Source organism: Thermobia domestica, chromosome 6 (genome assembly GCF_964235325.1).
Source record: "Thermobia domestica chromosome 6, izTheDome1.hap1.1, whole genome shotgun sequence".
Lineage (NCBI taxonomy): Eukaryota > Metazoa > Arthropoda > Insecta > Zygentoma > Lepismatidae > Thermobia > Thermobia domestica.
In genome coordinates, this window is record NC_137459.1 from 64,179,675 (window position 1) to 64,193,617 (window position 13,943).

Sequence of the window (13,943 nt, forward strand, 5' to 3'; positions counted from 1 at the left end):
CCGAATAACAGGACAACACATTATGTGATTTTACACACGACTGCAAGGGAAGATAAGCGTCCACAATCGTCCTATTTGTTGGCTTGCAAGCCTAACACGTGGTTTAGTAAAAATCTCCCACAGATTTCAAAAGATAACTTGTGCTTCTTACATGCCTTACACACAGGGCCACGAAAAATCTTATGGTCAGGTGATTAGAGGATCTCCAATATGGATGAGAAATTTCGCCGGTGGAATACAAAAGTACCTCAAGTATGCATTAGCTCCTTATATTTTCCAAGTTTTAGTGCAAGGCTGTCTAATAAGAATACACTGAAATCACTCGTTTCAAACGAGGGAAAGATTTTCAATAGCAGTAAGGCAAAATCAGATTCTCAGCAGTTGGTGGGACCTCATCTAAGGATCAGAAGAAATAACGAAGCAAGTGTAACTCAGATGTCGGGGACCGGAGAAAAGCAGTATAGAAGTAGCAACGCAGTTCTTAAGGGAGTTGAAACTACTGTAGGTCTACATGGAATAGAAAGCCTCAAAATCGTTGGGGATAAATTAAAAAGAAAAAGAAGTATCTAATTATGACTTGAGATGCTTACAAAGAAAACTAGGTTCAATCACAGTGGGTGTCACTGCTGTTGGTAAGAAACTTTTTATAAATTTAGCAATGAGGTCAAGAAGGAAAAAAGAATATAGTTTGTTTAGTCAACAATGTGACTAGTTTGAGAATTACGAATTTGATGAATAATTGTGGATGTCAATGTTTTAGTATAATAAATGGTTAAAGGTTACAATTATTTTTTAGTCTCTGATGGTGTCGTATTATTATTATTAGGCAAACGTACGGACAACGTACTTTTTGTATTAGAACTCTAAGAGTCTCTCGAGTTGAAACGAAATCTTACACTTTTGATGCAACAGTCTGTTGTCAGAAGTTGACAAATAAAAGATGTAGTTTAAAATCAACATATCTTTACAGAATTCTAATTATATTTTCAACTATTAGTAGTACTGTAGTTAGTAGTAATAATGTAATTACTATTTATGTACAGTGACCAGCAAAAAGTGCTTCCCTGCATAAAGGTTTTCATTTAGCAATATCCTCGAAATGAATAAGCCAATAGGGATACGGTTTTCAATAAGGAGCTGAAAATTCTGTTACTCCTACGTATATTAATGTTTTCAGATTGATCAAATAGTTAACATGCAGACAGTAGATTGAACTTTAGCTGCTGACTGTGCATTATAGTTAAGACATTGTACGGTAAAATGAAAATTCAAAGATTTCTAGAAAAATAAATCAAGTTCCAAACCATGCATACATTATACCGTAAGTAAAGCTGATATGGATTTGGAAGTAAGATACTATTCTTAAATTACCTTTTGCACACACTACTTGCTTGTAACAAATAACAGATATAGTTTTTTGGAGTCGAATGGTGAAAACAAGATACTTCGCATACATACGTCAAGATTACAATATCGGCGGCGCGGTGGTATAGCGTTCATCTCCGGTGCTTCGAGTCCCTGGTTCGATCCCAGCTCGCGCAGTGTTGACTTTGTGGTGGACAAACAGCGTGCTCGTGGGTTTTCTCAGGATTCTCCCGTTTCCTCCCACTTTCTTCATTCCACCATTTCTCATTATCACCGTCTCCTTTAGCCTAATCGGCATAAGCGTGGGACGTAAAACTTAAAGATTTCATTTCATTTCAAAGATTACAATACCAAGTATCAATAATCTGGTTACGGAAAAGTACATGTACGATAATCCAAACCTAAAAGATAATATAAATGCAAAATAAAATGGGAAAAGTAGAATAAAATTGAACAACATGCACGTCTAATCAAAAAATATACTTGCCAGTCTTTTACCAAATCTTACAAGTACTGGTAAAAAGAACAAGTAATATTTAAAATAGTTACTCAGGTAACATTTTATAATGACTTAATGATTTTTTATTATTATAATTTTAAAGCAAAAAGGATATGAATTTTTCTCAATTTTAGGAGCATATAACAACTTAAAGAAAAATGCTGCAGAATAATTAACTGACAGGCAACATTAATTTCTATGGACTGTCACAACGTTGTCCATACAATTATTCTAAGTGCTCTGTTACATTGTTTGTTGCTCTCGAAATGTAAATCAATCAAATAAATAAAAACTGTCTGAGAAATTATTTTACTTTCAATATAATTACTTATTTTCAATCAAAAAAAAAGAAAAAAAAACATTTATGTCTAAGCCCAAAATCATTTAACAAATTTAAAATGTCACAAAACATTTACAAATATAAATTATAGTAAAACTTAAAAAGAAAAATATCGTTGGGTGAGGGCTAAAATAATTACAATACAAATTTCGCAATATATTTACTTGCAATAAACAATAAAATTTTTCGTTGAAAATTATAATTTGCAACTAATGATTAGGTCTTACACGCATTACAATAAGATAATTATTTTATTTAGCCGAACTTGTTTTAGTATACTATAACAATATAACTAAATGTAATAGTAATAATAATAAATAAAAATAAGTACAGTAAAGTACAAAAAAGTTCACTTGATTCTTTTAACTGCTGGTGCCATTATAAAATTATCATTAGTATTAAAGTGCCAGGATGTATTTTATAATGATGCTTTAGAATCTCATTTGATGTTGATCTATTATCTGGAGGATATATGTGCCTATCAACTTTAGAATGTTAAAAACCTTCTTCAGCTGACACACCTGGAAATGGTAAGAAAAACGCTAAAAAAAATGCATTACATTTGGGTTGTCATTAATAACCTAACAAAAGTTGCACCAACTGGTTTTGATTAGTGGTCGGTCTCTTGAATTTTTGTATTTTATTATTTATGTAAGTGCTTTGAAATACAAAGGACGATGTCACGAAATCTACATTTTAAAATGTAAATCCAACACGAAATGTGAGTGACAAATAGTGACGATTAATGTAATAATGGTAAAAAATAAATAAATAAATATTTTTTTTAAAAAAATCCTCCCTTTCAAAAGCTGTATAAAGCTAGTACTGCAGCAAGTATTATTATTATTCTCCCTTTGAAGCCTCTGTTGCAAGTATACTTTGAAATATGTTATCTTAGAGACTCAAAAATCATGAAGCCTGTCCTCTTTATTTTTCTAGCAAGACTCCATGAACCTATAATGTACAGTAGAAACAGGGCACTCATAATTTCGTTATTTCCTGTTTTAACTATATAGGCTACATGCATATACTTTAAAATTTCGTTCATACTCTATATTTAAAAATAATCAAAACCAACTGACGCATCCTTCTAGGCGCGCGCTGATCTACATACGTCAACTGTTCCTTCTTCAATCTAATTGGTTAAAAGTCAATGTAACATTTATTGCAGAACATATATTTCTTCAAACCAAAGACTTACCTATGGTATATAGGTATGAAACCTCAAACCTTTCCATGATCGTAAATGGAATCTATTTTAGCGTCTACGTAGGCTAATGGAGTCTCTATCTCTACTAAAAAATCAAACTCAAGACTATGTAACAACAGAGAGCGTGCTAAGTAATTTTACTAGTCGAATAATATATAATGATATATTACGGAACACTATAATCAAAATAAAATTTAAAAAAATAATGATGGGAAATTGCCATCGTTACAATGTCGAGATTGCCTAGTTCAGGTTGACCCTAACGCAAACTTCAAGAAAGATAATAATCATGGAATAGCACATTGGTAATTAGATGGAAGAGAAGTAGACCTACAGGTTAACAGGAGATTTTAAGCTACATAAGTTGGCGCCGGGAAGACTCCCGCACCAAAGGCACTTACACTAACCTTATAACGACGAAGTAGCTCTCGATGGATATTTGTGTCGAATCGATAGAATTCGGGGTCGCTAAGCTGTTGGGTGACAGTTCTGATGAGATTAAAGCCCAATTTTAGGCATTGAAGGACATGTCAGCTGGCCGGGAATTAACAGGGGTAATGCTGAAAGAGTTGGTCTTCATTATTATTTATTTCAGTCATACTGACAGATGCAACGCCAAAGGCGTTGCTTTTCCTTATTTCACTCTTTTTTTAACCTTTTTATTGTTATTTTTAGCTTGGGTGATCAAAATGTATACATACAAGAAGATAAATACCCGAGATAACGGATATCTGTATCCAATCCATGTATTCGGGATCGCTAAGATGAATAGTAACATCCCCGACGCCGTTCAGAACCAACTTTAGTCCTTATCGTCATCAGGGGAAGATAGCATGTCCAAAATGACCATATTAATGACCAATTTATAGTTTTCGGGATCGCTAAGCTGTTTGATGACAGTCCTGATAACATTTAAGCCCAAGGTTAAGCAAGAAAGGAAACGTCAGGTGGCCGAGAATTAACAGGGCAATGATGAAGGAATAGCTCTTTCTTACTTATTTATTTCACTAACATTGACAGGGTCAATGACAAAGGCGTTGCTCTTTCTTCCTTATTCACTCATTTCTTTGCCCGTTTTTTTTCTATTTTTGGCTTCAGGGAATAGATGGAGTGGGCTGTGGTGGGGTCAAAATGTATGCATAAAAGAAGATAAATACCCGAGACAATGAATATTAGTGTCAAATCTATACTTTTCGGGGTCCCTGAGATGAGTACTGACACTCCAGACGCCAACAAGTCTACCTATTGCCCTCATCATCATCAGGGGCACGGGGGGGGGGGATATCGAAAATGACTGAGATGAGTGTAGAATCGAGTTTTCGGGCACGCTGAGATAAATAGTAACAGTCCAGTTCCAATGTCGTTAAGTCCAGAAGGGGGCGAAGGGTGCAAACTAACATCCAAAATAACCGATATAGTGTCGAATCTCAAAGCTGACAGTCTTAAGCCCAAGTTTTGGCAAAATGGGACCTGCCAACTGACCCAGGAATTGATAGGAACAACGCGATTGAACAAACCTTATCCTCCATGCACGAAGAACGGATGAGTTTTTTTTTTGTGTGTGTGTGTGGGGGGGGGAGACAATTTGCTCAAAAACTGTTCAGCTGGTATTATTTCATAAATAAATACTAAACTATAAACGTTTCTCTAACAACTACAACACGATATGATTCAATTTAAGACGTGAGAGCGAGAAAGGTTAGTGCGGTGGTCCGTACCCTGTTTCTCTCTCGAAAACAAAGGAGGTAATCAGTGTTACCTATTAGGGGCTCTATCTTTTCATTCGATGGCAGTTCCATTACTCTTCGCTTGGTTTGTTCTCTAGTCTAGGTTCTTTTCAGAATAAATAAATGAAAATTGTTCTCACCCCCTTCTTATAATATATCTAGTCTTCAATTATTAAATAAATCTGTTCCTGTTTTTTCGCATATATCACATCAATATTATATATCCAGTATTATTATTTATTGCTTTCGGGAGGTGTCTATTGTGAGTAGCATAATCGTACCCAAGTTAATCCTCTACTCTACTCTAGTTGTGTAACTTTCAATCATATATATACCAAGTACGGAAGAGATCAGATTTTACTCATCTTTTATTTTTCTTCTTTCTTTCTTTCCTTCGGAAAAAAAGATGTGAATTTACGTAGGGCGGAAATCGCTAGATACTTGTGAGCTTAGTTAACTAGATACTTCATCACCATGAATTCCGAACTTACCGACATACATATATGTTATAATAATAATAAAAAATGTATTCGACTTGAGTCCTTGGTACTGACTTCAGAAGCAAGGATGGCGAATTCTTTAGCGTGGCTGTTAAAAAAAAATATGCAAAAACATATCGAAATATCCAAAAATTTCCATATAACAAATATATCTAACATTTCCCTCACTTTTTCAACAATTTCCGACAACAAATTGAAATTAATATTCAAAACAATAATTCGGAACTATTCGCTTTGAGCATACTAATAGTCTTTTAATCGAAAATAAATTAAATTTATGCTAAAACGATATTTTAATTCATCATCTATACTATTACATAAAAGATTAAAAGTAACCGAAACATCAACGTTCAGGTATACTACTACAAATACAAACGTAAAATTTGGGCAGAGTACGGAACAGCTTTTTCTCACGGAAGCAATGGATAGGAAATACTTTTTTTTTTAAATACGGTCTGAACTTTACTTCTTTATTATTATTATTATTATTATTATTATTATTATTATTATTACAATAGTAAAGAACAAAGCAGCTTACGAATCCCTAAAGTTAGGGAGATGAGTCCGACACGTAAACTCATTAAAAACAACATGTGTTTCTTCAGTGTTTTCAAAAATTTCGCACCTATAGCGCTTTTCAAACGAGAAGTTACATGGTCTTGAGCGGGCTGTGCACTTTCTCCAATCACAGTTACGCAGTGTTGTCAGTTTGGGGCAAGCGACAGCAAATACTGACTTTTCGCACCACTTTGAATGTTGTCAATAACAGACGCGCTACCTAGAAATACTGTATTATTATATTAACTTCTGTCTTTAGCAATAGAAAACTGACTTATGAACACATACGTGCAAACCGCATATTTCTATGTAACCTGGATGTCATGATACAAACTTTTATATGTTCCCATATAAATCAATTGTGAAAATCTTTAAAATCGTTGTAGATTTTGTTTTAAGCTTTGTTCAGTATTTCCCTTTTATATGAAATCGAACCCGTGACCTATCACAGCATAGTGAACAAAATAACTTACTAACACTACTTGGGTTCTTTGTGCTTGGAGATGCATATGTAACTGCGTATTTTTAAACAAACATTTCCATACGTATAATACACATAGTGTAAATAAAGAAAGCTTAAGATTCCATTTCTTTCGAAAACAATTTTAAAACAAACATTTCTTTATCCTGTATAGGCAATGTGATTTTTTCTTTGTGTTTTACCTTTAACTATATTATGATCCCTTTCCCCTTTTCTCTTCCCTTCTACTCAACATAAGGGTTCATGTTTCCTGAACAAATAAGCACGCATCTAAATCGTACCATAATGCACCGAAAATAAACTTGACTACTTCGAGACGCAAAGAGCTGATACCATTGGGCAGAAACTGTTCCTCACTCAGACCAAGCGCAAGGAAATATTGTAGCTTTGAAAGGAATTTGTTTGCTTACAATCAAAATTGGAAAATTAGACCCATCTACCTACGAATTAACATTGAAGTTGTAGCCATAGGATAATAAATAATCTAGGTATTCATTATTCTATCCTAAAGCCCAAAATTTTAATTCATATGCCATTAAAGTTCGTAATTTACGTGCAAATAGCTGCATTACCCATAGTCTAATTATTACAATTAAGCTACATAAACCATGTAATATTTTAAGCACAAATGTATTTATAGCAATAAAGAAATAATTCGATTGTTTTCTCTACACTATTTTAAACTCCATTGTATAATCAGAGAATATAAATACATTTGTTATTTGTGTAACGTTTTTATTTTCCACTTATAAAATCATTAATTTGTATATTTATCAAGTAAATTATTATGAGATCAGTTTACAAAAATATTCACTTCAACAAAAATAGTTAAAATATGCCTTTTAAAATTTTATGTCATTTTGATAATGTTCCTACTACGAGAAACAGCCATGTTAAGCACACAAGTATACTAACGTAGTGTACACTCATGTCCAAAATGATTGTCGCATATCTATAACTGTCTTATAAGAATATAATTTAATAATGATTTTGCAGGGTACTTCTAATAACTGATACTGTGTAAATCGGGAATCGAGAAATGTATATTTGTGGTAAGTTTCATAGGAAAAGAATTATAAATACGAAAATTAGAATGAGTAAAACAAAATATTCCTAAATGAACAAGAAAGTTTTATTTTCGTTTTATTGTTCTTATTTACTGGTCTTTTGACATGAAATTTGCTACGTACATGTCATTGCCGATTATACACATACTAAGATTATAAGAAATACCAGGCGAATTCGTTATCAAATTATATTCCTACAACAAATCTGACATGCGACAATAATTTCGGACATGAGTGTACATCCTCGCACACTACTCACAATGCACTTGCAGACTTGTGAACTTGGACCTTTTGACGCACACTAGGTGACGTTAGTTCACTTGTGCGTACTTCAAATGTGCACTTGTACCTTTTGGACACGGCCTAAGTTAATCAGTGGTATCCTCATAAAAGCTTACATGTACTGTTAGACCACAAATGTGGTTAACTGGTCTGCTTGTCTGTTGACAACTGAAGTGTGAATTTATGTATCCTCCCTTTATTACACTGGACCAAGTTCTCCTTTTCAGAATATGTGGTACTCTTAGAAATATAACTAATGTACAATTTTCAGAAATTTTGGAATTACTGTTTCTGAGACAAAAAAGAAAAAAGAAAAAAAAAACAACAATAAAGACATTAAAACGGAACTTAAAACATGAACACTGTTTATAAAATCCGTTAAACTCAAAGCTGGAAGTTTTCTTTTCAAACAAAACAAAAAATCTTTGGTCTAGAATTTTTTGAATAATAATAATAAAAGTTTTCTAACTTTATCCTTAATTTTAGCATCTATAAAATTCAATAACATCTGACACTATGAAAAGAATTCTCCTGCCTGAATTGATATAGACTATGGCAAATACTCTTTTCATACAATTATTTATCTTTTTTTTTTTTTTTTAATGATTTCTGCTGAAGTTACGCCCTCCCCTCGATAGTATAGAAATATCCCTACTGTACCTGCAGCTCTGAGATCCACGAAATCGAAAAACTCATAGTACAGAAATTGTGCTCTGATATCAATCAAGTAGCTTGACCGTAAGCGAGAAAAAATCGTTCTTCCTTGACTTGACCATATTATACTACAAAAATCTTAACCGAGACAGGCAATTATTGTACGAGTAAAATTCTACTCTTTCCCATCTGGATTTGGTGGACAATCTTTACAAAAAAATGAAGGTTTACTTCAATACAACATGCTTTTTCCCATCGTTTGGGTCGTCTCTGTGCATTCCAGATGTCATATGTTCTAACTGATTCATTAAATGGAGTTGTCAATTATAAAAAAAAAAAAAAAAAAAAAATCACACGCGTATTAACCAGGCCATGGACTACGATAAGTTTAGTAGAAATTGAATGAGTCTCATTGATGGTGTTTTTGTGAAATTTCTTGATTTCACTAAATTGAAAACCTAAATCTGGTATCCAATAACTCGGGAACCAACGGTCAGCACACCAAAAATATTTCAAGGTCGATAATGTCATCAAGGTCTTTTATCATGCCAAGTTTAGTCAGCATTGAATACGTTTAATCGATCGCGTAACGTATACATTACCTTAAAAAATAATAATAAAGTGACACGTTTTAGAACACTGGCTCGCATTTCTATTGGGTTGTAATAAAGAAAGCAATTAACCTGGCTAATTAATCCGCCTTCAGTCGCTATCACTCGCTTGGCATTACTATGTGAATTGAGTAATGAACTTTAATAAAGGATACAACTGGCTACTAACTCACCTTCACCTATATGTGCGGGCCAGGATTATAAAACCTTCCCAAATAAAGGCTGTAAAGAGGGTGGTAACTGTAGTAAATAGCAGTAAATGCACAATTTTTTTAAAAAATAAATAAAACAAAGCGCTGAAATGTGCACCACACAATGCAAAAATAGTCAATAACCAAACTCTTATTTATTTATTTTAATCATAGGTGGGTGGCCATTGGAAGGTTATCCTTTTTCCATTGCGAGTTGGAGATTTCTATTGGGCGTTTCTAAGGTCAATTGGGGGTATGTTTAGTACAAGGGGTCCAGAAGCACGTAAAAAACACAAAATTTACAGGAGAAATAAGTGATGTACGTACTTAGATGTAACATATGAATATATATCATAACCAAATCTAACCTAACCCAACATAAACTAACGTAAGCTAACCTGAACTAACCTAAACTAACGTAATATTAGTAGAAATAAGCGAAATTCTATGATTTTTTCGAAAATTATGCGGGACTCCTACACTAATATAACATAAACTAAACTAACCTAACGTAACCTAAACTAGCCTAACTTAATTAAAGTAACCAACCCTACCCTAAACTAACCGAATGTGAACAGAAATTACCAAAATTGTGACATTTTTTAGAGAAAAGAGCTGGACCCCTTCTGCTAAACATAGGCCGTCAATTGCTTATAAATCACAAATGGTTGAAGATTTAAAAAAAAAAAAAAAAAATGAAACAAGAGGTGAAATAGAAAAATACCAGAGAGTGCAACAAATGGAGTAAATTTGATTGTCCCATAGGGCCCCAGGGTCATCCGAAAATGTAAAATAGCAAAATAACATTTTTTTTTTACATCATTGAAAATATCGATAAATAAACATGTTTTGTAGGGAAAAATATGTTTATGTGGGGCACTAGTCACTATTTGATTGTAAGTTCCTGCACATTTAGATAAAGTGTCAAATGGTTATAGATCACATATGCTGGAGACAAAACGATAAAAAGGAAAGAGGAAGAAAAATGTCAGAAGGCGCCCCGCACTGCTATATGAGACTGGATCTACAGTTTAAAGCAGAATCCAAACCACTAGCTGGGTCAAATATAAATCCTGGTCCTACTTATTATCTTTTTGTCCCAATATCTTAATTTCATAATTTTACCACATTTTATTTTCAAAGAAAGTAAACGCAACTTAAAAAGACAAAGTATAATTATCATTTGCGGATTGAAGCAATAACCTGTGCTTAATAAACCACTCCGGACTTTTGTTACCCAGCCCCTACGATTATATTTCATATCCTCCCACCACCCACGTAAGGTCCTTCAAAATGCGTAGGGCCCACTACTCTTCCCAGGAAAAAAATAATGCTAGGATTAATTTACTTCCGTACGTGGCATCGTTGGCAGACGGTCACACAGGCAGAGTACAGTATAGTAGAATATGCTCGTTTGCGTTATAAGGAAATGTGTATAAAACATACCAACTCTTCTAACATCTTTCTGTATGAATTCCCTTTACATTTCAATACAGGAATTACATTTTAAATTCCTTTAAAAATGAATAATACAACTGATCATCAAGTTTGAAAATATTACAACGGGTCTCTCGTGACTCCAGAATAGCAACGTATTGTTTCACAAAAAAAAAAAAAAAAAAAAAAAACGCAAATTTACATCTGATGAGTTTTCCAGCCTATATTCACGTAAAACTAATTTTGATTTTAACATCACGATTAATAGTAGTAGTTCTATGACGTAAATTCATGCGTTATAAATATATTTTTAAAAAATAATAATAATGAATTCTATTTCTTCAACGTGTCCATGCAAAAATAAAACCCTAACAAAATGCACACAGATTAAAATAAATTTAGGCAGTAGTATGTTAACTAGGATTATGCAAATTAGCGATCTGTAACACAAAGGACTTTACGTGATCACCATTATATTTATTTACCGTATATTTATTATGCGTGAATGGAAAATTATTTTTAAAATGTTAATTTCAACAAAGTTTGTAGCATAATTACGTAAAAATGAAAGGCAACACATACATATCCAATATGTGCAAGGGTACTGCCAGATCCACGAAACTGGATCATTTAACATGCATCAAAAACATGAACTTACGTTCATATAGTGTATTGTAATTTATAGTAAACACACACACTTACCAGTTCAAAAACCTGAGATCTTGCGTTCATTGTCAATGCCTCCCTCCTTTTTATTATATTGGTTACTCATGACTTGCAGTTTTATATTTTATACTACACAAGTCTCGAAAATTGTCTCTCCAAATAGGAGTCAACAATCGCACTTCGCTCCATCTTTGTTTCTTATTTGAGCAGATGGGCAGGTGCAGGGCTGCCAACTCAGTAACTGGCTATTACTGTGCGCGATAATAAAAATGATAGTATTTTGTAGGGTATTATGATACGCTCCAAAAATCGAGTGAGACATACAGTAAGTGTTATCCCCGTTCTGTTCAGTGTCAAATGAAAAGTCACTTATTCTTGAGCGCTATCAGCTTTTTTTCTTTATGTAATAATATGTTGAACGTTGTTTCTTGTACAACGTAAACGAAATAAATTATCTTGCTTGTATACTTGACTAGACCAGATTGTGCACCAAATTATAATAAAGTACTAAAATTCACAGTGACAGAACCATAGATAAAATTCAAATTACTTTATTCGGGACTCAAATACAAGGAAGAAAACTTTTTTTTTTTTTGTAATCAGTTTTGTTTGTGTGTGTGTGTTAGACTGTTTTGTAAGAAAAAAGTACTAGATTCATTACATTCACCATTATATCAGTTTTGCCATTTAAACTAGAAGTACAAATCACAGAACAAAGCTATATTTATTTTAAACTAATAACTGTGTAACAGTTTCGCCAACCAACTGAACATATCAGACAGATTGCATCAGAAGCAGTTTCTGATTAAGCCAATATGGGACAATGTTTAGCAGAAGGGGTCCAGTTATTTTTTTTTCTGAAAAGTGTTACAATTTCGGTAGTTTCTGTTCATTTCAGGTTAGTTCAGGTTAGGTTAGGTTTGGTTAAGTTAGTTTATGCTAGATTATATTAGTGTAGGAGTCCAGCATATTTTTTTTTTTTTTAAAAAATAAGGAATTTCGCTTATTTCTACGTTCGTTCAGATTAGTTTGAGTTATTTTTAGTTTAGTTTAGTTTAGATCTGGTTAGGTTGTGTTAATTCTAAGTACTTGCATCTTCTATTTCTCCCGTAAATTTTGAATTTTTTAGTACTTCTGGACCCCGTCTGCTAAACATTTACCCCAATATGTTCATTTAGTTGGCGAAACTGTTACGCAGTTATTATTTTAAAACAAACGTTACTTTGTTCAGTGATTTGTATATTTAGTTTGTTATTTCTAATAGCAAAGCTAATACGAACCACTTAGTTACCAGTTTTGCCCAAGGACGCCCATGTTGTGGTTTCCAAGGGGGGGCAAGTACAAGCGACGTTTCAAATATAGTTTCAAATTTTGCTGTAACTAATGTAAAAATTCTATTGGGTTTTCGACATTCCCAAGTACAATTTCCTCTTAGGGGGAGCCAAGCGCCACACCTTGCCCCCTGATGGGCGCCCATTTTTATGCCATACTTAGGGTTGCCTGGTATTGTAAACGAAAAACCGGGATACCAATCTCTGGCTATATATAAGGTCAGGGTTCCTACTCATTTGGTCAGAATTAATTAATTATCTGTCTTTTCCAGGTTACTACTCACAATATTCTAGTTCATTCTATACGTAGTTAACACAAATGAAGCCCCACAAGAGATGTATAAAAAAATGTGAAAGCTAACATAAGAATAGCTGCATGACCCTTATTTCGATTTCCAATTTGTTGTGTTTAACACGCCCTAAATATTGCGCCAATTACGACAACCCTGCTCCAATTTATGATTGAAGACATACTTTTTTCCGAGGCTGACGAGAAAGACGTCTTTTCTCGTCAGCCTCGCTTTTTTCTTTGTTGCGTCATTACCTGAGTCAGAAACACCACCTCAAAAGAAATACAAATTTAGAATTTAGCAAGAAAAATACATTTAAGCTAAAGTCAGAACGATACACAAAAAGGGCGGTATTCAGAGAGAATTCTTCAATCGAGGGTTAGTCTCATACTAGTTAGTAAGAATACTCCGCCTCATGCAGAGTCGTTTTGACGTCTGATTAATGACCTACTACGGGTTTGACTAAAGGATGGTTATCAAAAGTGTATTCAGAGTCTCTGATTAGGACGTAGTACTTAACGAAGTTAATCAAATGTGACTAATAAATCTAGAGCAGAGGGTACCCTTTTAGCCACGGTTTAGCTTGTGCGACACATTTTGAATTTCGTATTTCATGTATTTTCATGTTTACAGACTACGCATGCGCACATCTTCTTTTCGGTAGTTGCCACATTTATTTTCTCACCCGATGCATTGAGGTAATATTAGTTAATCATACCCAAATCAATTTTTGT

General features: G+C 33.6%; 1 protein-coding gene and 1 long non-coding RNA gene across 3 annotated transcripts in view; both read right to left on the reverse strand.

The window, feature by feature from the left end:
• Positions 1-11,825, reverse strand: part of Atg101 (autophagy-related protein 101) — a 70,383-nt gene extending 58,558 nt beyond the window's left edge. The window contains exon 1 of the mRNA XM_081761736.1: positions 11,625-11,825. Within this exon, the coding sequence (XP_081617862.1) occupies positions 11,625-11,654 (30 nt within the window). The 5' untranslated portion in view covers positions 11,655-11,825. The remainder of the gene's footprint in view (positions 1-11,624) is intronic.
• On the reverse strand, positions 1,831-5,829 carry LOC145688039 (uncharacterized). Of its 2 annotated transcripts, none has more exons than XR_014131834.1 (2): positions 5,633-5,829; positions 1,831-2,725 (listed from the first exon to the last, which is right to left on the reverse strand). It is a non-coding gene; the product is annotated as an uncharacterized LOC145688039 (long non-coding RNA). The 2 variants fall into 2 exon arrangements; XR_014131833.1 differs by lacking the exon at positions 5,633-5,829 and adding an exon at positions 3,822-4,570.
• Positions 11,826-13,943: the final 2,118 nt, after the last annotated feature.